At 41.7% G+C, this 27,847-nt stretch overlaps 1 protein-coding gene across 2 annotated transcripts in view; it reads left to right on the plus strand.

Annotated features, from left to right (window-relative positions):
* The first annotated feature begins 4,012 nt into the window (after window positions 1-4,012).
* LOC108940516 (protein 4.1-like) overlaps window positions 4,013-27,847 on the plus strand; it is a 35,004-nt gene continuing 11,169 nt past the window's right edge. Inside the window, exons 1-13 of one of the 2 annotated variants that reach the window (XM_018762769.2) lie at window positions 4,013-4,074; window positions 11,207-11,337; window positions 12,623-12,790; window positions 15,922-16,026; window positions 16,433-16,475; window positions 17,917-17,992; window positions 18,195-18,413; window positions 18,525-18,612; window positions 18,796-18,948; window positions 19,869-19,966; window positions 20,783-20,958; window positions 21,170-21,345; window positions 25,906-26,046. In XM_018762769.2, coding sequence (XP_018618285.1) covers window positions 11,224-11,337; window positions 12,623-12,790; window positions 15,922-16,026; window positions 16,433-16,475; window positions 17,917-17,992; window positions 18,195-18,413; window positions 18,525-18,612; window positions 18,796-18,948; window positions 19,869-19,966; window positions 20,783-20,958; window positions 21,170-21,345; window positions 25,906-26,046 — 1,557 coding nt within the window. In that variant the 5' untranslated portion in view covers window positions 4,013-4,074; window positions 11,207-11,223. Of the gene's footprint in view, window positions 4,075-4,242; window positions 4,479-11,206; window positions 11,338-12,622; window positions 12,791-15,921; window positions 16,027-16,432; window positions 16,476-17,916; window positions 17,993-18,194; window positions 18,414-18,524; window positions 18,613-18,795; window positions 18,949-19,868; window positions 19,967-20,782; window positions 20,959-21,169; window positions 21,346-25,905; window positions 26,047-27,847 lie in introns of those variants that run through there. The other variant, XM_018762762.2, reaches the window with a different exon arrangement.

The raw sequence follows: 27,847 nt of genomic DNA on the forward strand, positions 1-27,847 counted from the left end.
GGAAATAGTTATATATGTACATGTGCCAATAAAATATTTTACTTTTGTCAAATTAACAGCATCTGAAAAGTTAGTTTTAGAAGAGAGAGAAATTTTTGGTTTGTTGTAGATTTTTTGAAAAAATTTTTTATTATTCTCTACTCGGCACAAAGACTAGTTAGAAGCTCAGCTGGAATGAAAACCAGAATACATTCCAGCTTTGAAGCACAAGAGTTGTGCAATAGTGCAAGGTACCAGTTATTAAGGTTTGACATTCTGGAAAAACCTTCACAGGGTGAGTTCTCATAGATCGAAGTATTAATTACCATTAGTTTCAACAGTAAAAGTGATATTGCAAGCCCCAATAATTGGCATCCATTTATGATAAAATATGAAATACCATTAAAGTGGACGCATGTATCTGACATTAGCTATCGTAACATAACAAGGCAGTTTCCCCTGTATGGCTGTCCACCTACACTCATTCAACTCTAGCGTAGCTGTTATGTACTGTACACTTAAACGTTCATAAAGAAAACATAGTTATAAGAAAAAGTTTGTGAACCCTTTGAAATGATCTGGAATTCTGCATGAGTGGCTCTTAAGATGTTTTGATCTTCATCTCAGTTATAATAAATTCAGTCTTATTTAACATTTTCCATTTCCATATCTTTGAACAAATGGTTTAATAAATCAAGGTCATTGATGGAGAAATTATTTGAACCTCTAGAATAATGACATTGAAAAGAAGGTCATTGGAGTCAGGTATTCCAAGTGTTTTCTCTCAACTGTGCAGAGGGTATTCAGTTTTTATGAGTGCAACATTTAATAGAAAAAAAAACAAATGCAACAGTTATAACAAAAGATCAATAAAAAAAAAAGCAAATAAATTCACACTCGCCACGTAAGGTAGTATTGTTCAGATAGTACAAATGTGGGCTGTGATTGAGATCACTTTTATTTCTGTTGAGAACTTAATGCTCTGTGAACAAGCAATAAGGGGTAAAAGGGTGTGTACAACACATTCACATACAACAGCAATTTGTAAACCACAGTCTATAATCCATGCACAGTTCCCATTTATGTAACTTATTGTATCTGGTTAATTTCTGTGAAGAATAATGTAGAAGGCTGAACTAAGAAACCCTGAGCCACCCTAAGAGCAGTGGCCCTGATGAATTTATTCACTCGCTTCTATGTGAGTGCTGGAATTACCCCATAGACATGCAATTAGAGCAAGCAGTCATGTGACTCAGTTCATAACCTGCTTCTTCCCTCTTTCTGTCACTCTGCACTGGCCCATGTTATTTATTATGACTTAGGCATGGATGAACAGATGAGAACCGTGCTATTATAAGGCCGGCTGATTGTAGACCGCATGTGGGATCCACAGCCTGTAGGGAGCTAATGGTGTTACACATCATACTCCCTCCGAAGACTGGTTCCTCTCCAGTGAAGATGCTGCATTAAGGAAAGCAAATGGCAGGTCCATGAGTGCTATAGTGGGAGGGTTGGTAGGGGGATGTTGTTGAAATCACTGGTGAAACAGCACTCTGTGCAGAGCGCTGGAAACTATACGATCAAGATGATCAAATAGCAGAAATGTGTGCAGGAATAATAGATACCTATATCCACAATGTCTTAAAGTTTTGATGTGTTTAAAGAGAAGAGATTAACCTCTTCGACATATACAACAGCACGGCCTCTATTTGAGCCACTGGTCCTGCAAGTGAGGGGCTTACACCATCTATTTGTCCAGCATTGTGCATTATGTATTTATCTGAATGGAGCTGGAAAATTCTGATGCAATTCAGTGATTATACGTTCATCGGTACATCAACATTTTCCCACCCTGAGAAAGTCCCCGCCCATGACATTACGCTGTAGGCTAAAGCTGGGGTCTGAATGGGATACGTGTGTGTGTGCACATGTGAGGGAACGTTAGCAGAATATGTATAGCTCATAACGTAGCTCAATAGGAAAACACTGCTAAAGTCATACAATCTTTGCGATGTTTCAACATAAAAACTATTTTCTAAATCGGGAATATCCTTCTGAACTTTTTCAAAGCCCATTGCTCACACTGAGTTCTGCAAGCATAAGAACGCATGAAAGTACTGCTGTGTTTCCTGAAACATTTTGGAGCATCTCATGTGAAACAGTCACAGGTGCAATGTCAAAGTGAAGTAATCTTCAGATTGTCATTCTTCTGGAAGTATTTCAAATCCTTCATCAAGAGGCCACAGCTGACTGAGAAAGAAAGTAATCTGATGCTTTGCTGATGCTTGATGTGATGCTTGAAGTGCTCATCCTCAGTTTGGCTGCATCTAAACACGCCATTAGAGATGTGATTAGTGTCTCATGATGTGAGTTTGTCAAGGTCCCTGATGTTCGCCCAGTAGATCATTCGCACTTTTGTAAGAAGGCAGCAACACGAAATTCATGAGAGATTAACCTGATATTTGTGGTCGGTGTCATCTGGATTGACCCAGAGCAGGACAAAAGTACCATCCATTGTATTTGAAGCAGGAGTTTCCAATGATTAAAATTTCTGGGTCACAAGCAGGTCAATATTTTCTCCAGTGCATTGACATTATTATGAATGGAAGGACATTTCTTCAATACACCCTGAGGAATAACTTGAAAATAAAATAGATTCTTGATCTTTTTGTGCTTTGAGCTTGTATATACTTTTAGTAAATTAAGCAGAGTGGCTACAGGCCAGTTTGTAAGCTGTTCCTTCAAGGCTGGTATACATATTCACTGTTTGTTAGGTGTCACACTCTGGATGTTCGCATAGAGCACTTTTTCTCACGGTGCTGCAAATCTCACCTCCCTCTGGACTGCTTGTGAAGCCCATCTGGTGTTGGTTGAACCTGGAGGGGTGATATGCATGTGGACAGTCAAAACACACTTTCTTAGTGGACGCCCAGCAGAGGCCAGAAGTTGACACTGCTCCTGCGATTGCACAGTATCATGTGAGGAGTGTTTAGCTGAGGGACTTCAGGTTGACACCTGCACATGTGCTTCCCATATCTCTCATGCACCCAGAGGTGGAGCATTGACTTATTAATTTTCTGCTCATCTTCTATGTACACAGGGGGGTGCGATGGCGCAGCGGGTTTGGCTAGAGCCTGCTTTCCGGTGGGTCTGGGGTTCGAGCCCTGCTTGGGGTGCCCTGCAACAGACTGGCGTCCTGTCCTGAATGTGTCCCTTCCCCTTCCAGCCCTGTGCCCTGTGTTGCCAGGTTAGGCTCTGGCTTGTCGTGACCCAACTCAAGACAAGCGGTTTCAGAGAATGTGTGTGTGTGTGTGTGTGTGTGTGTGTGTGTGTGTGTGTGTGTGTTGAATGTACACTGAATACCTTGGTTACATCACACCTCTGATTACTTCAACTCAACAATTTAAACATGCTTAATTTTCATATTGTAATACAATCATTGAATTATAGGTTAACAAATGTAGGTTTGATAAGCATATGAAGCAAAATCTGATTTTTAATCTAAAGTTTGAAGGATTTTTTTTTGGTATGCATGTATTAACATTGCTTGAAAAAAAATCTATTATGTAAATATTGTAACAACTACTAATGTACAAATGTAGTTTACAAAAATAATTGTTATAGACAAATGACCGAACAGAATTTTTGAATAAGAAATGCTAGTAAAATAGAAATTGTGCGTGTGTGGAATTTCATTGATGGAACGACTCCAGCTACCTTAATTTACAAGAACGAATATATGGAAAAGAAAGAAAAAAATATAATAGTGCTCTTGTATAAAACAGTATGTTACAGGATGGACATTAATGGATCACATGTGACTTTATAAAACATGCATTGAATAATGTAATAGGATAATAAGTAAGGACTATAAGATTTTTGTCCTAATAAGGGCGTATGCTAAGCAGATAAATAATGAATGAACACACACGTTGGTGTGTGTGCCGCCTGTGTCTCCACACTGTTTTTACCGGCTGGGCACCAACCTCTTACTGTGAAACAAAGGTTCATTGGAAGATCGGTACCGCACGTTTAAATTCGGAACCGGCACAGGACCGGGCTGTTTCCATGGGTGCTTCTGCAGCGAAGAAAGAGGTGAGCATTCATCCATTCATCCATCCATTCATCCATCCATCCATTCATTCATTCATACATACACAGCCGGTGAAACACCGGGGTGTCACCGTCGCAGTGTGGATACGGTGAATAAAAAGGGGCTCCACCACCAGTCGCGAGGAAAGTAGTGTAACCTCCGTCCGAGACTCAGACACAGACACCGGCGTGTGTGTGAGTGTGTAAGTTGCAGCGGGCTCCGAGCTCCCCTCCGCGGATCACGCCCGTCCACACGGCTCCGCGACCCTCCGTCCGTCTCGCGCGGATCGCAGTGAGCTGAGCAGGCACGCGGCGAGCTGGGTGGGGCGGGGGGCTGTGCCTTTTCTCCCCATAACCTCAATGGTCCAGCACATCTGGACGGCAGGCTGACAGCCGCACCTGGCGAGGTAAGCGCCTTCATCAACGCCCTTATTCTTACTACTGCGGTGACTCTTTTCGGTTGTGGTTTTTGCGCTGATGCGTCAGGCGTCTGTGGCGGCATCTCCCGCCCAGGAACGACGAGCTCACTCACTCTGCCTCGCTGACCGCCTCATTGAGTCATTGTGCGAGCTCTCGTGGCGCCTCACCTTCTTCGCCCGTGGCTCGGTACAGTCCCAGCTCGGGGACGTGGCAGCCGATCGCTCGCCGGCTCCGTGTCGCACCGCCGTTTGCCGTGCGCTTGCTGTGCGCCGGAGCCCGGCCGGCGCGGCGATGCGATGGCGATGCGGTCTTTGTGCCGATCCCGGTGCCATGGCAGGGGCGTGTTGCGGGAGCCCGCAGCTAAAGGACATCACCGCTCGTTTCAGAATGAGGGTGAAACCCGAACAGGAACGCGTTTATTGACGCGCGCGCGAGGTATCGCCGCTGTCTTATTCGGCGCATTGTTCTGTGTGGCCCGGGGATGCCGGTGTCAGCTTGATTCCAGTACCGGCTCTTTTTCCCCACGGCAGGAGGCGTCTCTCCCGGCAGGGGAAACATTCATCTCAAATGCGTGCCCTTCTATCGTTTCCTTAACATCCACAGAACGGTTTAATATGATCTTTTCGCACCGGCCGATTGCAGGCTGGACCACCTCGAATTGCGACGTCTGTTGTGTATCTGACAGTTTGGAAAGAGCCTTATGAGACAATATTTTCATGAATTCTTTGTGTTAGGAAAGAAAAAAAAAAAAACTACCAGGTATTTTTATATTTGAGGATGCAAGGATTCGGAACAGCTGGCTCTCACTCTTGTTTCAAAATAAAACTCCAACGAACAGGCCAACCTTTCATAACAATATTATACAGCAGTCTGGGGCAGTTAAGCGCTGCACATACATCTAAGTACAGTTTCACGATGCTTGAAAAAGTTTAGAAGAACCACATAGCATTGATTGCGGTGTTTCCCGTGCAAATACAGTTCACAGATGGTCCCAGCTCGAAACGTGCCCTGTCTCTGCGATACGACGCACGGCGAGGCAACGTATAGCGGGGACCGGCGCTCTCACTTAAAGCCGAACTGCCAGTCACGTGACCGCCATTAATCACGAGTTGCTGTTTCTCACTGAGGTCAAGGAACGTAGTCGCGTGCGCTGCTTCGGAGTCCCGCATCTTGCCCGGAAGCTCATTAAACATTTTTTCTTGAGGACTGTTCTAAAATAGTTGCGTTGCCTTTAAATCCTAAACTAACTGTATAAAACTACTAAGAAGAGTATAATCGTTGCAGCTACAAGAAATGTTGTATACGTCATATGAACAAAATTCCTACTCTTGGCAACGATCGATGTTCTGTGCTTAGTTACATTTACCAGACACTTTCCTCCAAAGCAACATACAGTGATTGTTACGTAGCAGACACCTTTTTCCAAGGTAACTTACATTGCCAGATATACTACTCTAAACTCATGCACGCTGTCTGAGACTGCTTGTCCCAAGTGGGGTCGCTGCCAACTGGAGCCTAACCCAGCAACACAGGGCATGAGGCTGGAGGGGGAGGGGACACATCCAGGACGGGAGCCAATCTGCCGCAGGGCACCCCAAGCAAGGCTCGAACCCCAGACCCCCCACAGAGCAGGACCCAACCAAGCCCACAGCACCACGGCACCCTCGCTGAACTCCTTCCAGTCATTCACCCATCTGTTCACCATGTAACACACACACACACACACACACACACACACACACACCAGTTCATGCGAAACACCTCCTCGGACTGTGGGAGGAAACCCACAAAAACACTGGTAAAACTTGCAAACTCCACTTTGGCTGAGCATGGATCAAACCCATATCCAGTCGCATAGCCCAGGCACTGTGAGGCACCTGCTCTGCTGTGCGACTTAGGTTCTTCCGTGTGAAATGACAGCGAAGCACACATTAAAAAGGACACGGAGATCCTGCAGCCATTCAGCCTATTGGGTTGCTACTCAACTACTGCTGCTGGCCTCTGTTGAACTGCAGTTGCAATGCAACGGATAGATGCGTTGAACTTCAGAGATTACACATCACATCCAATCTGTTTCAAAGGATAGCTGCAGCCGAATAAGGCAGCTATGTACAATGAGAGCCCCACAAAAGAGAGTTACACGTAGAAACCAGGATTTAGAATTCTAAAACATTCCTAAAAAAATAATACAATAATAAAACAAATTATATTTCAGTATTGCACAAGGTCATAGATTCATAGTTACCATTAAAATAAAGTTTCTTTTGAAAGCCTGTTTAAGTTGAAGATTTTTTAAAATTTCCAACTCGCTAAATGTTTAAATTTCAATCTATAAACAAAACTGGGTATTAAACTGAGAATACTTTAAATAACTAGATGCAGCATGTAGGAGTGTGTTAAAATATGTTTGGAAATTAGACAAAAGAAGGAAAATATAGTCAATTATACAGTAATTATGTGGTTCTGTGGTTCTAATCATTCCCATTAACAAGCGCATTGCCAAAATGTATGAAAAATGCTTACGTTTTAAACATTTTTATCCAAGTTTTACCCCAAATTTAAAAGTATAATTTTAAACCAGTCACCACCACATGGCTTCATTAACTGCAGACATTCTTCTCTGAAATTTGTCAAGTTCTCTATGCATATTGGTCTTTCAGTAAATCCAGAGTCTTTTACATTAATTAGGAATAAGTCTTACAGATTTCTTTCTACCCAGAAGTGCTCCTTCGAGACGAAAAAGGACAGGTTTGAAATCTTTTTCAGCTGGATATTGATACCAGGGCAAGCTTTTTCTCGGTTTCAGTTAGATTTATTTCTTTAATCACAACAGTGGGTATAGTACTTACCAAGAATTTACTAGTTTGATTTAGTCAAAATACATTTTGTGTGGCATGATTATTTCTAATAACTAGTACAGCAAGTGGGACCTCAGTATATGCAATGCATGCTCCATGGTCATAACTGGGTAGCAGCTCAAAAGCATAATTCATAGCATCCTTTTCTTCCAGTTTGTCTGTTTTGCTCTTCTCAAGGGTCTTGTCTTCCCGTAGCCATGACTTAAAGGGTTCTTTTAAAAACACACACTGCTCTGGTTACAATAGGTTGAGTCAACGCTGCAATATGTGTCCCTAGTAGTCGTGTTAAACTCTGTGAGGTTTTCAGTCATACATTTTAGTACAAGACAGGTGAGTGCATAGCTATGTTGGTGCAAAACACTAAAAAAGATAATCAGTTCTAGTGTGCACCAGTGAATGAAGCTGTTTTGAGAACATATTGTACAGTATACAAGTATAATTTTAATTTCAGAGTTAAGAGTACAGTGTTCACAAAAACAAACTTTTTGGAATGCTTTGTGTTGTAGTACAGGATTTATATTTGTATGCAATACTAGAATGTCTGGGTGAAACTGCTTGTGATCATTTGTGATTTGGTGTAGTGTGGCCTAAAATATTACCTTCAAATCCTCTGCATGTTTCTGAAACAATTTCATTCTCTGCTGCAATCCGTGTGATGCCTTCCAGCTCAAGGGGCTTTTTGATAGTCAGGACAACTGAGCCATGCAATTACTCGGAAAAAGAGTTAAGATGGAATGATCGAACTGGAATACCGTAATGTTTGGCTCGAAAAGAAAGGATCTCTCTGTAGGATGGAAGCAGAGTATGAGTTAAGTTTAAGGTATGTTGCATAGCTATTTTAATAACCTACAAAATTCAATCCAGTTGAAAAAGATAACAAATGGACCTTTTTCATTTTTTAGGTGCTAGTTGGTGAAGGCATTCAAGTTAAGTTCTCAAGGTCATAAGGTCAATACCCAAAAATCAATTCCACTTGATAGTAATATAATTATTAAGTGTATCACCTTGGAGGGTGTAGTGGTGCAGTGGGTTGGACCTGGTCCTGCTCTCTGTGGGGTCTGGGGTTCAAGTCCCACTTGCGGTGCCTTGTGATGGACTGGTGTCCTGTCCTGGGTGTGTCCCCTCCCCCTCTGACCTTATGCTCTGGGTTAGGCTCTGGCTCCCTGTGACCCCATATGGGACAAGTGGTTCAGACTGTGTGTGTGTGTTGCCTTGGACTATGGAATGAGATATCTGTTACATTGCTTTCTGCTCCTGAAAAGGCCATGTTTTGTATCATTGTGCATTTTGCTGTTCATCACTGGATTCATGTTGTAGTTTTAACCACTTTAGTGAATGGCCTTCACAAAAAGCTGTGTATTCCTCGGTGAGATTTTATCCCTTCTCTTACTGAGCAGAGTTCATGGCTTCCTCTGCTGTTATTGCTGACATGGAGTATGAAGAGTGCCCCCAGTGTGGGAGGCTGTAGGACTTTAGGATGGGTTTTATTTCTGTAACAGTGGTGGTAGCTGGGGGGTAGACAAAATAAAACTGTCAAGTTTGATCTAGGGGCAAAAACAAATTAACGTGGATAAACTTACCACTCCTTCACATACCCCATCTCGCTTCCAGTCTCACTCCTCTAGCTTGTAATGGGTCAACATAGCACTTGAAGAAGGCTTACAAGCTGGTAGAGTGTAAACTTGATCACACCATTTTTATTGCTACAAATCAGACCATAAAATTTTAAAAGGTGCTTTTTTATGAGCAAGTTATGACAAAGCATTTTACACCATATTTCTCAAAGTGAGCCAAAAGGAGGAAGTGGAATATATTGGTAATGGTCCTCTGACTTCTACATAAAAGTCAAACTTCTGGAATAGTACCAGTTTAAGCTGTAGACTGAATTTGAAGCGAGCGGTCATGGGAATATCACTTCCCGTGGATTGCGGTTGGCCAATGGCAGTTACGCTCAGTGTTCTAGTTCTTGGATGGAGAGAGAAAGGTCAGCGATCTTGTCCTCCCAGGTGTCTATTTTCTATTATAGTCAGACTAGATCAGGCTGGACAGGGTTTGTCCCTCTGGGTACTGCCTTGTTCCTTGTTGTCTGGGTGTGGTAGCTGTGAGCTTGTGACCAGATGACCTTGAATAGGAAGAAGAAAATGGAGAGGGGAATGGTTATGTCCTTATTAATAAATAGTCTTGATAATTCAACAGCAGCACAGACAGCTGTGTGCAGCATCAAGTAACCCCAATGGAAGTGGTGGCTGTAAGACCATAATAAAAAGGGAGATACCACAGTGTCTTACTTGTATAGCTCCAAAGGCTTCTTTCTCTGTCATCTTTTTCATATACTCCTCACAGCTGAGAAGAATTTACACCGGGTTTATTTAAATTATGTGCCAGATTTTTATACATCAGTCTCTTGCAATCCAGACTTTTCTCCTCCACAGGTACTTTCTGGAGTAGATAGTAGTGTAGTGGTTAGACCTACTGCCTTTGGACCCAAAGGTCACAGGTTCACTTCCTACCTCTAGCTGTAGGACCCTTCAGTAAGGTGTGCTAAATTGCTGTGGTAAAATTACCCAGTTGTGTAAAGGGGTAAATGACTGTTGGTAGATTAACACTGTAAGTTGCTTTGGAGAAAAGTGGCCTAGTGAGTAGTGCTGCTGTCTCACAGTACCTGGATGGAGTGAGAGGATGTGGGTTTGATGTGTGCTCAGTCTGTGTAGAGTTTGCATGTTCTCCCTGTGTCTGTGTGGGTTTCCTGCAGGTGCTCTGGTTTCTTCCCACAGTCCAAAGACATGCTGTTCAGGTTCCCCATAGTGTGTGAGTGACAGTAAGAGTGTGTTCCACTGATGTATGGATGAGTGACCCAGTGAAAGTAGTATATAATCTAGCAGTGTAAGTCACCTTGGTGAATAAGGTGTGTGGGCTGATAATGCTACATAGAATTCATTGGAAGTTGCTTTGGAGAAAACTGTTTGCTAAATAAATGTAAAAGCATCACCTAAATCAATAAATGTGCTTTAAAATTGACTTTTTACAACTAGCATAGCTCCAGCTAAGTACATGCAGCAAAAATCGCCTTTGACTATTTAACTGTCAGAATTATAATATGCACTTTGAGCTGTTAGCCTCCTAGCAATAAGTGTGCTGCCAAAACTGCAGCCAATCTCAGTATGATAAAAACAATTTATCATGTTTTCTTAGTGCAGAAATCAAAAAATACAATTGAAAGTTTTACACGTGGTCCTAATTTATGTGGTTCCCATCCTACTCTGCCGCTGTTTCTCTTTATCCCATCTCCTTCAGTTTGTAAAAAGGCAGATATTAACAGATATTGCAGTATGTGTGCAATTTGACAGCAGCTATCTATGTTCTACACTGGTTTTCTCCTCCGTACAAAATTATTATTATAGATGAGTTTACTGTCTTGCAATTATACATTGAAAACTGACCCTTTGGTGAGCAACAGTATTTTGTATTTAATACCCTTTCAATACCCAACAATATAATGTACAGATTCTATAAGTTTATTTATGGGCTTTAAATCACATCCTGTGAGCATTTTAATGCTTTTTTGACAATATGATAATGAAGTACTCTAATATGATGATGATGGATTGAGATCATCAAGATAAACAGGTCGCTTGGGAAAATAATTTAGCCCGAGAAACTTTTGCCAGACTGACAATTTCATGCAACGTTTACTGCAGTCAAGGGTCAGCCCTTCAGCCATTGCATGTTCCACTGTGCAAATATTCAGTAATGGCACTTGGCAGTACAACAGGTAAGTATTAGTGGGAACAATGCCAAAGTACTCATTGACCCTCCTCTAACCTAGACTGTGCTTACTCTTTTCTTGCTCATCACAGGATTGTGTGTGGTTACTATGACAACAGTACCAGGCCTGGGGTCAGAACAGAAGAACGTGACAGAGGTGCCTTCAGAGGCAAAGGTGGCCACCAGCGGCTCACAGGCTGCTTACAGCATGAGGACCAATCAGGTGGGAGCTGCCTGAATGAAGTGTGAATGGGGGAGGGGGAGTACTGTATCATACCATTGCATTCAGATGTATTGCTTTATAATTTTTAACTGTTTGTTAAATCTTGCATTCTCCTTTGGATCTCATAAACACAGGTAGCATACATAACCTGCTCATGTAAAGAGAAAAAGGTTGCATATTTAGAATGGGATAGGAACATGATGGTACCTTAACACAGGACACATAACATGGTGCACAGTAAACATAATAATAAATAACAAAATACACATACACACACACACACACACACACACACACATTTTCGGAACCGCTCGTCCCATACGGGGTCACGGGGGAACCGGAGCCTACCCAGTAACACAGGCCGTAAGGGGAGGGGACACACCCAGGACGGGACGCCAGTCCGTCGCAAGGCACCCCAAGCGGGACTCGAACCCCAGACCCACCGGAGAGCAGGACTGCGGTCCAACCCACTGCGCCACTGCACCCCCTTAAATAACAAAATAAATAACAAAATTTTCATTTGCAAATTATCATTACACTAGGCAATAAACCAGTTAAACAAGTGCAACAAGGTTTCATATACTTAAAAATGTGTTACCTGGAGGAGGGGACATGGTGGCAAGCTGGTGCAGTGGGTTTGACCGGGTCCTGTTCTTCAGTGGGTCTGGGGTTCAAGTCCTGCTTGGGGTGCCTTGTGACAGGCAGACGTCCAATCCTAAGTGTGTCTCCTCCCCCTCCATCCCCACACCCTGTGTTGCTGGGTTAGGCTCTGGCTCCCTGCAACCCTGCATGGGACAAGTGGTTTCAGACTGTGTGTGTGTGTGTGTGTGTGTGTGTGTGTGTGTGTGTGTGTCTGCACGCACCTTGAGAGGACCTGGCATACTGTTACATGAATGCAGTGGTAGCACAGCTCAAGGTTGTATCTCATCTTCAGGGCTCTAAGTAAATATTGTAGCCTTTCGTAGAGAGGTTGTCATGTCATAATAAGAAAGGAAATTATGTGACACACTGCTCTCACTGGACCTCCTTTACCTCAGTGCCTAAAAAGGAATTTACTTAATCATGTGGTTAAGTAAAGTTAGCAATTTCACCTGTGTTTTTGGAGATGTCTTTGTACACTGACCACCTGCTCAGGTCTTTTGACTTACAGATGTATTATTTTCTTTATTACATGAAGCTGAGTTAATTCCTCTGTCATAACCTGCAGCTAATCTGTAGACTGTTTTCCTACTGATTTGATACCACTGTGCTGGGGCTAGAATTTGACCTCAACTCACTTCTACAGGATCACGAGGCCAAGCTGCTGGATGACACCGGGGATATGGATGATGCTTCCGAGAAGACTACCCCTACCAAAACCTCGAAATCCCCACACAGGAAGTCCAAGAGGGCCAAAACAATCCCTGTTAAGGTCACCCTGCTAGATGCATCAGAATTCGAATCTGGAATTGAGGTACAAAATTGTTTTTATAGAGGCAAAAGGTACCCTTGAAATGTAGATCAAAGGCTTGTTGGAAAATATCGAGCTGATAAAAACTGCAAACATACTGTAGGTTTGAAGAATATATTATGGCCAGTAGTCTTTGGTATTTTGTCCTTGTCAGTACTTCTTGATGTCTGTCTCCCCGTATTCCTACTGAGGCGTGTTTTTGTTCTTCATCTGTTAATGTCGATGTCATACAGAGAATCAGTACAAGAGAAGTCAGTCATGCTAAGAGTAGACTGTGAGAAAAGACATGCAGAATCTGTGACAGGAGTCAAGGATCAGAATATGATACCAGCAGATATAGAGACAGCAGTGTACAGAAAATAAATCTTGTTTTCTGTTCTCCATCTGTCTCAAAATGTTCAGAACTGCTGCTAACAGGTTTTCTCCATGGGAACTTGAGCCGTCCGGTGGAGAACATTTGGTTTAAAGTGTTCAAGAAAAAACTATCACTGAGTTTCTCAACTTCAGGTTTTGCTATTTTTTGTGTATTTGTGGAATGTTCATGGGCTGTGATACTTGTTACGAGTTCTTATTTTATGGTCTGATGAATGCAGTCTTGGATTACAATGTCCTGGCTATAGGTCAAGTTCATGGACAGCTACACCACACTGGAGCTTTATGGAGATGTATTCAGTACAGTAATGAAGATCACAAACTTGGTTCCTTATATAAATTAAATTTCATAAGAAAACTGAGCTGTCAGACCAGTGTTTTTTATTATGCTGCAGTACAACATTTTTCTCATATTTTCCCATCATACGAATAGGTACAACCACCTGAAACCACCAGCTTTTTCATTGTTTTCATTATGTGGGGTCTTCAACTTATGAACGCAACTGGAACCTGAACACTGTTCATCACTGAATGTATTTGTAAATCCAACCACTATGTCCCACACTCCTATTCTGGCTGAACATGGACATGCAGGTAATGTTCATTCTGCAAAACAAATTAAAAACATTTTTGAAAATAGATAAGTGCAGAAAAACACAGTTATAAATAACTTGAAAAATGTTTTGTTGCTTCAAAAATGTGTTACTGCTGCATTTTAACAGGAGACCCTTGTATATATATTTAAGTCTTCAAACATAAACCTTCAAAGCGGCTAATGAAAACAAGTACACAGCACAGTTTAACCAAAGAAAAAATGTGTTAGTGCCACTTTCATACTGATCTTAAGGCACAATGATGGATTTGTACATTTGGTGTTTGTGAAACTTGATAAATTGCTTTTACACTATGTGCACTGGCTCATGTTAGAGAGGAAAGCTTGCCACCACCCCCAGTCACCTAAAGTGCTCACAGGCAGTGTATTTGCAGTAGTCACCTGCTGTCTTGGAATTAGACTAGACTTCTTACTGCTCATAATTACAATGTTTTGGTGCCAGGCTTACCCTGCCATACGCCTCACGTTTGAAAAGATCATTGATCGCATTCAGAGCAAACAGCTTGTGGTTTGGGTCATCTTAGAGGGAAAGTGTGACACTAAAAGGAGTTATTGAGTTCTGCCCTGACACACCCCAAGGTCTTCTGCAAGACTCTCATAATGTGCCTGTTCTATTTGCCCTTGCTTGTGCTTGCTTGTTTGCTTGCCATTTCTTCTGTCTTCACTGGGTCATGGAATATCTACATCTTGAAAGCCTATTCCTTATTCTTTTGCTTAGCTCTATCAAACTTTGGCCTTCTCTAGCACTTGTCAATCAGTAACACTCTTAACCTTTCCCGTCCATCCATTTGTCCATATGTACACAACATTTTCTCACCATCAATCTACCAGTGCTCATTTGTCCAAGTCCATCCCCTCATTTGCTCCCTATCTATTGGTTTCTCCAACCATCAGTCAACCAGAGATCATTCAGCGGAGGCTCAGATTAATGTTATACTAGGAGTATCATATTTTGAACCTGGCTGAGAGCAAAATACATTTTAAAAGCCTAATATGAGACAAAAATTACAATAATGGATTAATGAGACCCACTAGACCTTCATAATTCTCTCTGGGGTATGAAATTGTGAATGTTTAAAAAACTGAGCTAGGATCAATTTGTTGTTACAGGGAGACAGTTGCAGTTTTTACCCTGTTGGGAAAGAACAAGGTTCATTGCCTTATGCACTTGCCCTTAGGAAACTGAAGAACCAAAAAAAAGAAGATGGAGCACATTACTTCTGTTTCCATGGCAACAGCTGCTCTGTCTCTCTCTGTCGCTGAGGAAACTAGAATCCCTGGAAGGCAGGGTTTCAGCAGAGACGGGGTCTGCTGAGAGCGCTTTTGACAGCCAGTGACTCTTCGGGACTGAAACTGGGCGTGGTTCTGTGTAGGGATGCACGAGATGGTCTCTGCTCACACTACTCTCATTAGCTCGTGACGGTTGAGAGGTTTATTACAGAGAGGGCCACTTATGCTTTCTATTGGAAACAATTCACAGTAATCTGCCCGCTGGCCACATATTCAGATAGAAAGTGCATTTGTTTACCTTTACGGAGTATTTGCTCTTACTTGATGTCAGGGCATGTAATAAAATTATATAAAAGGTGTTGGTTTTTGTGGCACATTTGCTCTGATTTCACCACAGTTCATATGAAACTGGTTCTTAATTAGGCTTAAACATGTGGATACCATGTTAAATAGATAACCGATTGACACCGTTTTAATTCATCTTGTGAAACCTTGTAATACCTCTCCTTGCAAAAACTCAGTTACCTATAGACTTAACTGAATAATTTTGAAGTTAATACGGGTATAATTTGAAGTACTAGGTTCATTTTAACTGATACAGCTTAGAATCAGTGAGCAATTTTTGGCAAAGAAGAGTTACCTCATTGTTTTTGGTTTTTTTCTGCTTTTTTGTTGAGTACCCTGCTTGCATTTTACAGTATTTTTTGTACTGATGGATGAAATTGAGTGGTGATTTCATTGATGGTTTAACTAACGTTGAACCTCCTCAGAGGTGAATCTTTCTAGAAGTTCACAGCTCCTTCCATGAGCTTCTGAGATTTCATTTCATCTCGTGTGCGTCTTTAAAGCAGTCCTCACAGGTAATGACCATTACAATATCTTTACCAAAGCACATCTCTTATTCCTCTTTCAATTTCAGAAATTTTCCCGAGGACAAGCCTTATTGGATATGGTCTGTGAACATCTGAACTTGCTTGAGAAAGACTATTTTGGCCTGATGTTCTTCGACACAGATTCCCAGAAGGTCAGATCATGTTCATTTCTCCACAATGTTCCAGTTTACTCTACTGGCTGTAATAAGACTTTGACGCTGTCTTTAATGTCAACATTAACCCCTACATCAAATAAAATTTTGTTGTCAGATTCATCTTAGAAGCTTGTCAGAGTATGATCAAAATGACATCAATATTACCAGAAAGTGTCTTTCGTTCTGCTTGATTTGATTGTCCTTTCCCGAAAGCAAAAGAAGTTGGGAATGATGGAATGGCTCATTTCTCTCTATCTTTCAGTAAACTATAAAGACTTCTGCGGGGGCCACTCTGTTGAGAGAGGGTGGAAAGTGGTGGGATGTCTGTAAACCCTTTAACAGGTTATGGGTTTAGCTGGTATTTGGAATGAGCCCAGCTTAAACTGCCTATACTGTCTTTCAGAACTGGCTGGATCCATCAAAGGAGATCAAGAAGCAACTTCGCAGTGAGTGTCTCTCACACAAATCTCTATCTCTCATGAAATTACAGAATTTTCTACATGTGGACAAACACTCCCCAGCGTGGTACGAAAAAGTTAATGTAATTAAAAACTATGTCACTGCTCTCAATAATATTCCTATCTTAAGTAATGTTCTTCCTTTTGCAAAGGACATTTGTTTGTTAGTTTTATTACAGTTCCATATTTGTGTTGTTCCAATTTAATTGTGTTATGTAGAAAATCTAAAAACAAGCTAAAACAAAGACAACTGGACTTGCATGAGTTTCCTTGAAGATGTTTCACCACTCATCTTCAAGGAGACTCATGCAAGTCCAGTTGTCTTTGTTTTAGCTTGTTTTTAGATATATCGTAACCTGGATAATTGAGAATCTTCACAGACATACATAGAAAATCACACAACCCAATGAAATGGCCAAATTTTGCATTGTATTAGGACAGTTGATTACACTTGCTTTCATGCTACCTCACCCTTGAGGTTGAGATTACGTAAGGAATTCAACACAACTGCATTTGAACTTGAAACTGAAAGGAAATTTTGAAATATTGCTAACATTTTAGCTTTCAAGCCCTGGAGTGTCAGCCATCTGTGATGTAGCATACCATATGTTCCATTGGTTATATAGGACATTTTCCAGTACGAATGTGTGCAAAGAGCGTGTTTATACAGCAGGTGAACGTAATTCAGCTCTACCTTAAACTTGTGATGAAAATAGAGAGGCACTAGCATTCATTAGCTAGAGCTAGAAAGCACTTTTTAAACATTTGGGATGGAAAATTGATGAACCAGTATCAATTGATGAACCGGTATCATTTCAAAAACTGGACATAAATTGATTGGAGTACTTTGGTTGCTAGTTGAAACTGTTGTCAACCACTGTAGTCATTTTTCTCTCAACCAATCAGTAGCTGTTCACAGATGGCTGGCTGTACAGATCACACAAAACTGGCAAAAATAACTTTCTTTTATAATATGGTTATTGACCAAGAAAGGTATTTGTAGCAAGAAGGGTCGACACAGTCATGTGGGATGCTACAAAGGGGGTAGGGTTTATTCAAGGGGGGATCGGTCAGCAGCCACAAGGGTCGGGGGAAAAGGAGGCACAGGGAACTGGTGTCTGGAGGGGGTGCTTGGGAGGAGGGACCGTGATTGGGGTCAGGATGCGTGCGGGCTCGTGCTCTCTCTTCCTGACGTCTCGGCGTTGTCACTCGTTCTCTCTCTCTCACTGGTTGGACTGAGGGAAGAAATATAGGCCTTGATTAGGTTCAGCTGCTGTTGTTCCGTCCCGGGCTCCGGTCCTCCCGTTTCAGACCACCCTGGCGTGCTACAGTATTCTGCTTTCTCTTAGGAAGATTAGCTTTTTTCAGTCTTTTAGATGATTTTCACCAAATTAAAACACTAGTGTCTCATCTTTCTGTCTGCCTTCAGCCAGCCACTGGCACTTCACCTTTGCTGTCAAGTTTTACCCACCTGACCCCTCGGAGCTCATTGAGGACATAACCAGGTATTGGCCCTGTTGTCTCGTTTTCTCCACCTTTCAAATTCTTACTCTTCAGAAGCGATACACAAAGAATTGCACTGACATTTCTTGTTTGCTGAATCTACATGATCAGACATTTCTAAGAAGAGCTGATCCCTTTATTTATTCTTCTGAACATAAGGATCTTGTTCCACGGTCTATGTGTAAGAGTGTGTTCTTCCTCTAGGTACTACTTATGTCTGCAGCTGAGGGATGACATCCTGTCAGGGCGACTGCCCTGCTCTTTTGTCACGCACGCCTTGCTGGGCTCCTACGTGGTTCAGGCTGAGCTGGGAGACTACGACCCAGAAGAGCATGGCATTGACTATGTCAGCAACTTCCGCCTCGCACCCAATCAGACTCATGAGATGGAGGAGAGGATAGCAGAACTGCACCAGAGCTACAGGTAGAAATTCATCAGACCTGCCAACCCCTGTTTAATCCATGTCTGACCAAACCTGCCACACCACAGTAATGTGTGGGTCATAATGCACAGTAGCCCTTGTGCTTTTTCCAGGGGTATGAGTCCTGCAGAGGCAGAGATGAACTTCCTGGAGAATGCCAAGAAGCTATCCATGTATGGGGTAGACCTTCATCATGCAAAGGTACAGGTCTTGATTGGAAGTTTACGTAGTTGTCTGAATTTTAATCAGTGGCATGAAGTACACTTGTGTATGAATGCAAACTCCAACATTCCTGCTCCTCATCTTTCTCTGTCTTGATCTCTTTTTTGCCCCATACCCATGATGCTCTCTGTTGTTTCTGTGATGCATCCTATTGTTGACAAGGACTCAGAAGGCATTGACATCATGCTGGGCGTAAGTGCCAGCGGACTGCTTATATACCGAGACCGGCTGCGGATAAATCGTTTTGCCTGGCCTAAGATTCTTAAAATCTCCTACAAGAGGAGCAATTTCTACATCAAGATTCGGCCAGGGGAGGTAGGAAAACTTAACAATCAACATATTCATGTGCTTGATTTTCATTTACAGATACTTTTAAGATATTGCTTTGTCTGGTTGTATCAAATGAAAACTGAGGAGCCGGAGCTGAGGGGTGTAGGACTGAGAGACACTATATAGAAATGGCACTTGGTAAACTATGGGCAGGAATGGGGGATGGAAACAACACACTGGCTGGTAAACTGTGTGGAGACTCAGACCTGAGGCTTCGTGAAATACCAGAAATGCATTTTAGTTAGTGGTCAGACAGGCATGTTTGGTAAGTATAGCTGCAAAGGTAGGTTGCGTAGGGGAGACATAATTGTAGCTATTGTTTCAAAGAAATTTTTGAAACTAATGCCAGTGGCTGTGTGTAGCCTGTCACACCATCATTAAGAAAAGCAAAGAGACAATGGCATGGGAGGCATTAAAGGCATGGTGTTTAATATATTCAGAATAATGAAAAACATTTGAAAATGACCTGGAACATTTTGTGGTAATCGCTGGATTGAAGTATTTCTGAGTACACCGAGGGGATGCATTTTTCTCACCTAGAGGAAGCAGACTGTCCGGGTAGTGGGCTTTTGGGACTATATCTCTGAGTCGTGATTTCTTTTATCAGTCAGGAACCCCAGAGTCCTGCTGTCTGCAATAGCGCGTGACCCACTTCATGTGCAATGCTGCTGATATTTTAGTGCAATAAACAAGCATAATGTTACTGTCTGCGGCTTTCAGCTGTGCCGCATTTCCATTATGATTGTCGAGTATGTTTGATACACAATTTATGTATATTTGATCTTTTTTTAAAAGACAGCTATTTTATGCTTACCTGTGCTTTTGAAAAGCTTTTGGTTTATCTGAGAATTAAAAATGGCATTAATGTATCTTATCCCTGGTGGGGTTTGTCCTTCTGCCATCAGTACGAACAGTTTGAGAGCACAATTGGTTTCAAGCTGCCCAATCACAGAGCTTCCAAGAGGCTGTGGAAAGTCTGCATTGAGCACCACACTTTCTTCAGGTAGGCTTCATCATCCAACACATCACATAACTACATGCTATCACTGCCGCAGCTTGAATAAAACATACCGCTCCTTTATACACGCTCGCACACACACGCACACACACACACACACACACACACACATGCAATTGCACACTGCAGCATGCATGGTGCTCCATGCTGATACTCATTCATTTAAAGGTAATCACAAGTAAACTGCTTTTTTGTTTCACCCATGGATTGGTAACACATTTACACTCTTTTCCTTCCTCTGGGCGTTGGCTCTTTTCTTCTCATTTTTTCTCTTCACATAGCTCTCCTGTGACCTGATGCTGTGAAAAACTCTTTAATATCTGTTAAACTGCTCTCCTGTGACCCGGTGCTGTGAATAACTGTTTTGTGTACACAGGGTTATAGTTTTCCCTCATAGTGCTGGGTATGCCTGTGTGGGTAACCCCTCTATATTGGGTTATATTTTACAATAAAAGGTACTAAGTTGCAGTGCCTGTGATGCTCTGTGGGAATGTGCAGCACATTTCCTTTCCATATTTTCAACCTTGCTAATTAAACACTGCAAATTGTCTGTGCTACGAGATAATGGAGCATAAAAAGATGTCAGCATGAGTATGGTGGTGTTTACGTGATGAATTGCTGGTGCAGTATAAACTGTCAGCTCTCGGGAGTAAACCCCAGACCAATGTGTTTAATCTCCCACTTACAATATAACCCTCGAAACAGCAGAATTATCTGTCAATATTTTCTGTATGCTGGCTTTTGAGAAATGAAATCTTCAATGCATTTTTCCTCTGTTTGAATGATAATCTCCTTCCCTAGGTTGGTGTCTCCTGAGCCTCCTCCCAAAGGCTTTCTGGTGATTGGGTCTAAGTTTAGGTATAGTGGACGCACACAGGCACAGACCCGTCAGGCAAGCGCACTGATCGACCGCCCGGCCCCACATTTTGACAGATCCACAAGCAAAAGGTATCCCCTGTGCCGGAGCCTGGATGGAGGTGAGTGACCTGGCTACCTGCCAGCATATATGACCAGTCCTCCTTTTGTTCATAACTCATAATTCATAATTTGTCTCATCCCTCTCTGACCTTTGCCTTCTATCCCCCAACTCTCTTACACCCCTCCTGTCCATACCAGCATCAGTGAGAGGCCTGGTTGTGGACTCATATTTGCCCCCTGATGTCTCTGAACAGTATATGTGCCATTCAGCCTCTGCCTTAGGGGAGAACCAGGATGGCTTGTCCCACCGCAGCTCCAGCGATCGCACTTACAACCTATCTGTGGATGACTTGGGCCCGGATATGGAGCAGACCCAGGAACTGGACCTAGACCTGGAACCAGACCAGGAGGTTGCCACCACACCCACGAAGATCAAAGAGCGGAAGGTAGCCTTGAACCCCAGTAACAGGCCTGCAGATTTCTGTTTATTTTAGGAGTCTCCTGAAGTGTCCATATGTGCCCTTGTACTAAATCGTGTTTTCTGACTGCTTGTGTCAGAACTCTTTTCTTAACAATCTCCTCTCCTCTGACCCCTCCCTTCTTCTTGCCATGTCCCTCAAGGACCTTCACTGTCCCCAATATTTATATATATAATATACAAGAGGAAAAAAATAAAGAAGTGGAGACTAAATTTATAGGTGATAAACCCTATTTCATCAGACCCAGGGGCCTGCTTTACTGGAACAAGTCCGTTTCATGAGAAAAGAGGACTAATTATAAAGATATGGTTCAGAAAAAATAGAAGCAACTATAATAGTTTTCAGCGAAAGGACATGCAATATTGGCAACAATCCTGTCATGAATATTTTATTTTAAATCCAACTTTATACACTCAATTCTTTTTATAGGACATAAGCAAAATACTTCTTGAGAGTAAACTGTGCCTTATGAAATGATGCACACTACCTATGATGACGTAAAAAACAACAGATTAAACATAGTACCCACCTACATCACTGTCTGTGAGGATTACTGGGGACATCTTAAATTATTCAAAAAGAATGTTCTGTAAAGAAGCCCGATGATAGTGGTGTTATGTAGAACTGCGCCATTTGCACAGTTCTGTGGGTCCGTTGCTCTGCTTCTTTGTGCTGCTGTTTAACCTAGATTGTGTTGAACTTGCTCTTCACTCCACTAACATCATCTCTTTATTATCCCCTTGCTGCCAGAAGGATGACTTTGGTTCTCCCACTGAGACTAAGCAGGAGGTACCTTATTCTGGTGAACTGTCTGTTTGTGTGTCTGCCAGTGCCTGTCTTATGCTCTGTGATCTGTGTCCAAAGATTATACTTTATTCTGTCTCCATTTGTCTCTTTGGACAAGTGGTGTAGCTAACTGTACCCAATATTGTGAATTCATGACAGTATATTAGTAATTTCCATTCATCATCTGATGGCATTGCTTGAAAATTCTTGCAACTGTTTCTACAGTTAATGAAAGTTTGGTAAATTAAAATGCAGTACAATGCAATTTTCATTATCTCACACATTCTGCTGCAGTGATTTAAAAGGATGATGTGTCTGTTATTCCATTAACTTATCTTTTTAGTTTTAATTAGAGCTCATATCTGTGTTCCTCAATCAATGGTACAACACTGAAAAAATAGGCTGTCAGAATTTGTGTTTTAATTTTAAAATTTAACTGAAAGGCAATATCACAATTGTATTTGATAGGTGATACAGTTTCCATGATAAATGGAAATGTATTTTTTAATACTGGGACTTAATACAAAACAATATTAAAAGGTGCTAAAGAGCCTGGATCCTGATGTTACAAAACATTTAAATTACGAATTTCTAAAGGCCTGAAACATTTATTTATTTATTTATCTTTTTTTTTACCATTCTCTTTTCTACACTGTCTGTTGTGGAGCAAAAGCTGCCTGTGTTTCCACATCAAGCTGTTAGCTGGCAGGATAATACATTCAGACAAAACATAAACAGCTGAGGACTGTGAGGCTGCCTTCATTCAGCTGGCTTCCACAAAACTTACAGCTCAAATGTGTTGTTCCTGAGTGATTGGTAATAAGATGAGGAACACTGCACATATTTACTGGATGGCTCAGTCAACAATCTTCATCGAATAAGGTGTTTGTGGAGAGATTTTTTTGTTTCCAATAATTTTAAATTAGTTTCAATTTTAATGTAGCTCAAATTTAAATTTCAAATTTAATGTAGCTTGTGTTCATAAAATATTATAATGAACACAAAATACTTCTAAATATTTTATTTACTATAACTACATACATAACATAACCTTACCAGTCATTAAACATCTATTTTATTGTTTGTGTGTAGATAATAAAGAAAGTTGAAAGTGGTTTGAAACTTACAAGCGGTGGATATGCTCGCAAGGAGCTGCACTGAATGGGAAGTTGTGGAGATGTGCATGTTTTATTTTCAGTAATTTTAGATCACATTTAATGTAGTTAGAAGGTAGAAAATTAACAAAATAAGTGTCTTCACAACCTGGGCATCACATCCAGGACATGCCTTGAATAATGCTTTGTTTTGAAGAAAAAATTTACATTTACATTTATTCATTTAGCAGACGCTTTTGTCCAACGCGATGCACATCTCAGCAAAAGTACAATTTATGCAATGCATTAAGAGAAAGAGACATAGCTGCAGACATGGAGTCTCAAGTAAATCTAGTTTGTTACCTACCGCTTGCTGCACCGAGGTTTATCATTTAGGTGCGCTGGGCATGCAGATTGTAATAGTGGATAGATAAAGGTGTTATCGACTATTTTTGTTATATTACATTTCATTACACATTCATTCAGTGAATGCCACCACTGGCAATTTAAAATAACCAGTTCATCTAAAACACATCTTTGGAATGTGGGAGTAAACCAGAGTACCAAGTGGAAACAAACATGAACACATGGAGAATATGGAAACTGCACACAGAATGAGTAAGAACCCCGTTTGAACGCACATCTCAGGAGCTGTGAGGCACCAGCACTTCCCGCTGCACCAGTGGGAATACTAAATTATTTATTATAATTTCTTTATTTACCTCATACCTTTGTACATGGTGACTTCTGTGTTAGAGTAAAGGATTTGAAAGAACACAGTAATGGCAGTCGGTCAGTTGTTGCATAACCTTAGAATCAGCAGTTAATCACAAACTGTACCCTAAGAAGCACTAAGGATTTCTGAATGCACAATGAAGACAAAAGTTTCACTAAGTAACTAAGAAAACTAAGAAAAAAAATAACATGCTATCCGAAATAATTAATCCATATTCAGGACGAAAAGAGCCAGCCCAGGAGATTATTAAATAGACATTTCCCAGTGGTGGAGCTTCACAAAGAGATCGTTGGTATTGGAGCAGTTCTGACTGCCTTTGGCTCCAGTTCTTCCACCACTTCGGGCCGAGGGAGAAAAATCAGGGTGGACAGGCAGCTGGAAAGTGGAGTGGGGCATCTTGGGGTGACAAACAACAGAGAAATGTTGGAAAGCATGGTAGCTGATCATGTATTTATTGTAAAGCAGAAAGGGTGAGTCGCATGTGGTCGTGTCACAGAACAGCAGGCGAGTGTAAACGTTCTGAATAAGCCGAGACTTCCGTTTACGTTTATTCATTCATCTGACAGTCCTGTCTGAAACATATTCTGTTGTCACTGTGACAAAGTACAATGAATCAAGTACAAATGATAAGTTGTAGCAGGAAAAACAACACTTATGAATAGCCCATGGCAGGTTAAAAAAGCTTGCAGTGTTACATGTAATTCATTTCCCATGCAAATTTTCAGATGTTTTATTTAATGAAGTAAAGTCTGCCGCTGGTGCAGTCGGGGAACGATTTCTAGACGGTCCTCCTAGTCCTTTCCAGTGCAATCTATGTACAGTTTGAGTGTTCCATACGGACGCAGTAGGGTTGCGTGAATGTCTTCCCCGCTCATAGCTCAGACGCCTGCCCATGTGCTTCGCTGTTTGCCTCTGAGCAACTCTTGTTTATTGCTTTCCTTCTCTTTCTCCCTCTCCATGCTCACACCCTCACGTCCTAACATTACTTGACCACCTCACCCCCCCCCCCCCCCCCCCCCACTGGCCTTACTGTCTCTTTGGACACAGGAACTGACGCCACGACACAAACAGGAGGTACCGTTTCCTTCTGCTCTGCACCCTGCCTAATTAGGTCCAGTCCTGCTGAATTTGGCTTTTAGACAGCGCTGATGCATGTGGTTCAAATACATCTATCCTGAGGCCTGGGACATAGCCCCTGTTGTATACATATATTTACATACTGTGTATATAAATATGTAAGGAAATGAGATGTGTGTGTATGTGTATATATACAGTATGTAGCAATGAATCTAAATGTAGAGTTTGCATGATATGAGAAAGCAACCTTATATACATGTTGAAAGGGAGGCATTTATTCACCTAAATGCCTCTTTGCTCTCAGCCTGATTTATAAAGTGACTGCTGCCAAGATCACAGTGAAATGAAACCAGGTGAAAACTGTGGTTTAATACGAATGTGAATGGACTGTTAAGCAATTAGAATTGCAAGCTCGCTATTACTCTGACACTTCCTCAGGTCTCACATAAGATTAGATCAGTGCGGTGTGATTAATTGCGCAAGGTGTCTTTCCTTTTAAATTCAAAAATCAGAAAATCCCGATTTCCGGTGTCCTGCAAATTCAGCCTCCATGCACAGATTAGAGAGCAGAGAACAAAGCAGCATAATGGGATGAGACGAGACACGGAGCTCCCTTTTTGTGAGCCCAGTATAATGAGGGAGAGGCTCTGAGACATCGCTGTCAGTGGCAGTCCATGTGCAGCTTGGTGGGCGTCTGTGATGGTTCTCCTTTATTATTCAGAGAATTGCTGCAATTAATTTTTGCACTGTGCCATGACTGCTCTGTTGCTCTGTTTACTGCACGGTATGGGGGGTTCAGCGGATCCCAGAGTTTAAAGCCTGTCTCACTCTCAGTTCCTCAACAAGTCGGAGGAGGTCCTGCTGAAGCACCAGGCCAGCATCAATGAGTTGAAGAGGGCGTTGAACAGCAAGCTGGTGCAGAGGGAGAAAAGCTTGTCGGGACCCCCTCCAGGGACCGCCCCTGAAAACACAGCTGTGAGTGTTCTATCCGAGTTCTAGAGATTTGTGATGGGAGATCTTGGGGGGGGGGGGGTTGCAATGGTATAGTGGTGCAGTGGGTTGGACTGCATCCTGCTCTCCAGTGGGTCTGGGGTTCTAGTCCCACTTGGGGTGCCTTGTGACGGACTGGCGTCCCATCTTGGGTGTGTCCCCTCCAGCTCTATGTCTTGTATTGCCGGGTTAGGTTCCGGCTCCCTGCGACCCTGTATAGGACAAGCTGTTTCAGTTGATGTGTGCGAGATCTGGGGTGTTACAGTCACTGTAAATGGCAGGAAAAAGTGAATTTATAATTACAATTTCTCATTTAAGTTCTGCAGATCTGGATTACTTGTAAACACTTAAACATGATTATCCTACTGTTTTACAGTTTTATCATTACTTCGCCACACAACAGTGCAATTTGCTGTGCAATGTTAATGAAATAATAATTGCATTGCTACATTAACAGCATGCACAAAAACTATTACTGTGAAAACAAATGATTTCTTAGACCTTGGATTTTGTAGTAATCTGCAGTTTTGGTGGCACAGAGCTTGAAAATAAGTATTAGTCTATGCTGACTTATGTTATTTGGTATGGGGGGGTGACGATGCATTAACAATTCTTGCCTTATGTGAGTAGCTGAATCAGACCACAATCAATTTGTTTGTATGAAATTCCTTGGCAGATACACCAGCAGCTTATACATATAGAGACGTGGCGCATTTGTGAAACAAGTTTACAGTATGCCATCTGATTAAAGAATCACAATGATATATTTTTAGTAAATGTAGCAGAATGTAAGATGCTGAATATCCCAACAGTTGATTTTTCTGTAACTCGCAGATAAAAGAAGAGCTAATTTAACAAAACTGATGCCACCCAGTGAAGGTTATTTTATGACCATAAGGTGTTGAGCAGCCTTTATGCAGCAACAGTAAGGAGAACACACGGACATGTAGTTGATATCCAGAAGATAGATACTCAGCTTTGAACTGCAAGATCTCAGCATGCAGATCATCATCATTTGTATTCAGATTCAGTAGTCCCACATTCTGCTTCTTGCTGCTGTAAACCTCTACAAGTGATGCAAAAGTTTACCGAGAGCCCTGAGGAAGTTTTTGATTATTGTTGCACAGATAGACATGACAACTGTATCTTACAAGTGTTGCTTCCTTCATTTTCATAACTGTGACTAAAGCAACTTTTATTTTCTAGTTAGGTCATAATTCTTTTGTTTTCATATAATTGAGTCAGTTTTTGTAACCTTATTCTGCGCTTCCTGCAGTTTCCTCCATGTTATTATGTATGCAACAATTAATCATTATATTGTTTTGAATTGGAAAAATGCTTTTTTTGTGTAAATGTAAGAGAAAATTCCTCATGCATGTTTAATCAATATTTTATCTTCTTTTTTTGGGCTTTTTCTTGGTTTACTGTCAATGCCACTGTTCTAACCTTTTAAAGGAAAAAAAAGAGAAATGGTCTGTCAGTAGCTGTGCAGGTTTAAAATGACATTTTATCTTGTTTTGCAACTAGAGGTTTGTGGGATCAATAACCCATCCACAAATAATCCTTAAAGTAGGAACAACACATTTTTTTTGCTGCAAGTTCTGTGGGAGACAATGTAATAAGCGGCAGTTCTGTAGGAAAAAGCACTGTAGAAAAGTTCGACAGGAGACACTTCTATAGAAAAATGTAGCAGACATATTGGGACAGCTGGTACCGTAGTGGGTAAAGTTGCTGCCTTTGGACCCCCACATCAACGGTTTGAATCGCAGCTGTTGTACCCTTGAGC

The sequence above is a fragment of the Scleropages formosus genome, chromosome 2 (assembly GCF_900964775.1).
Source record: "Scleropages formosus chromosome 2, fSclFor1.1, whole genome shotgun sequence".
Taxonomy (NCBI): domain Eukaryota; kingdom Metazoa; phylum Chordata; class Actinopteri; order Osteoglossiformes; family Osteoglossidae; genus Scleropages; species Scleropages formosus.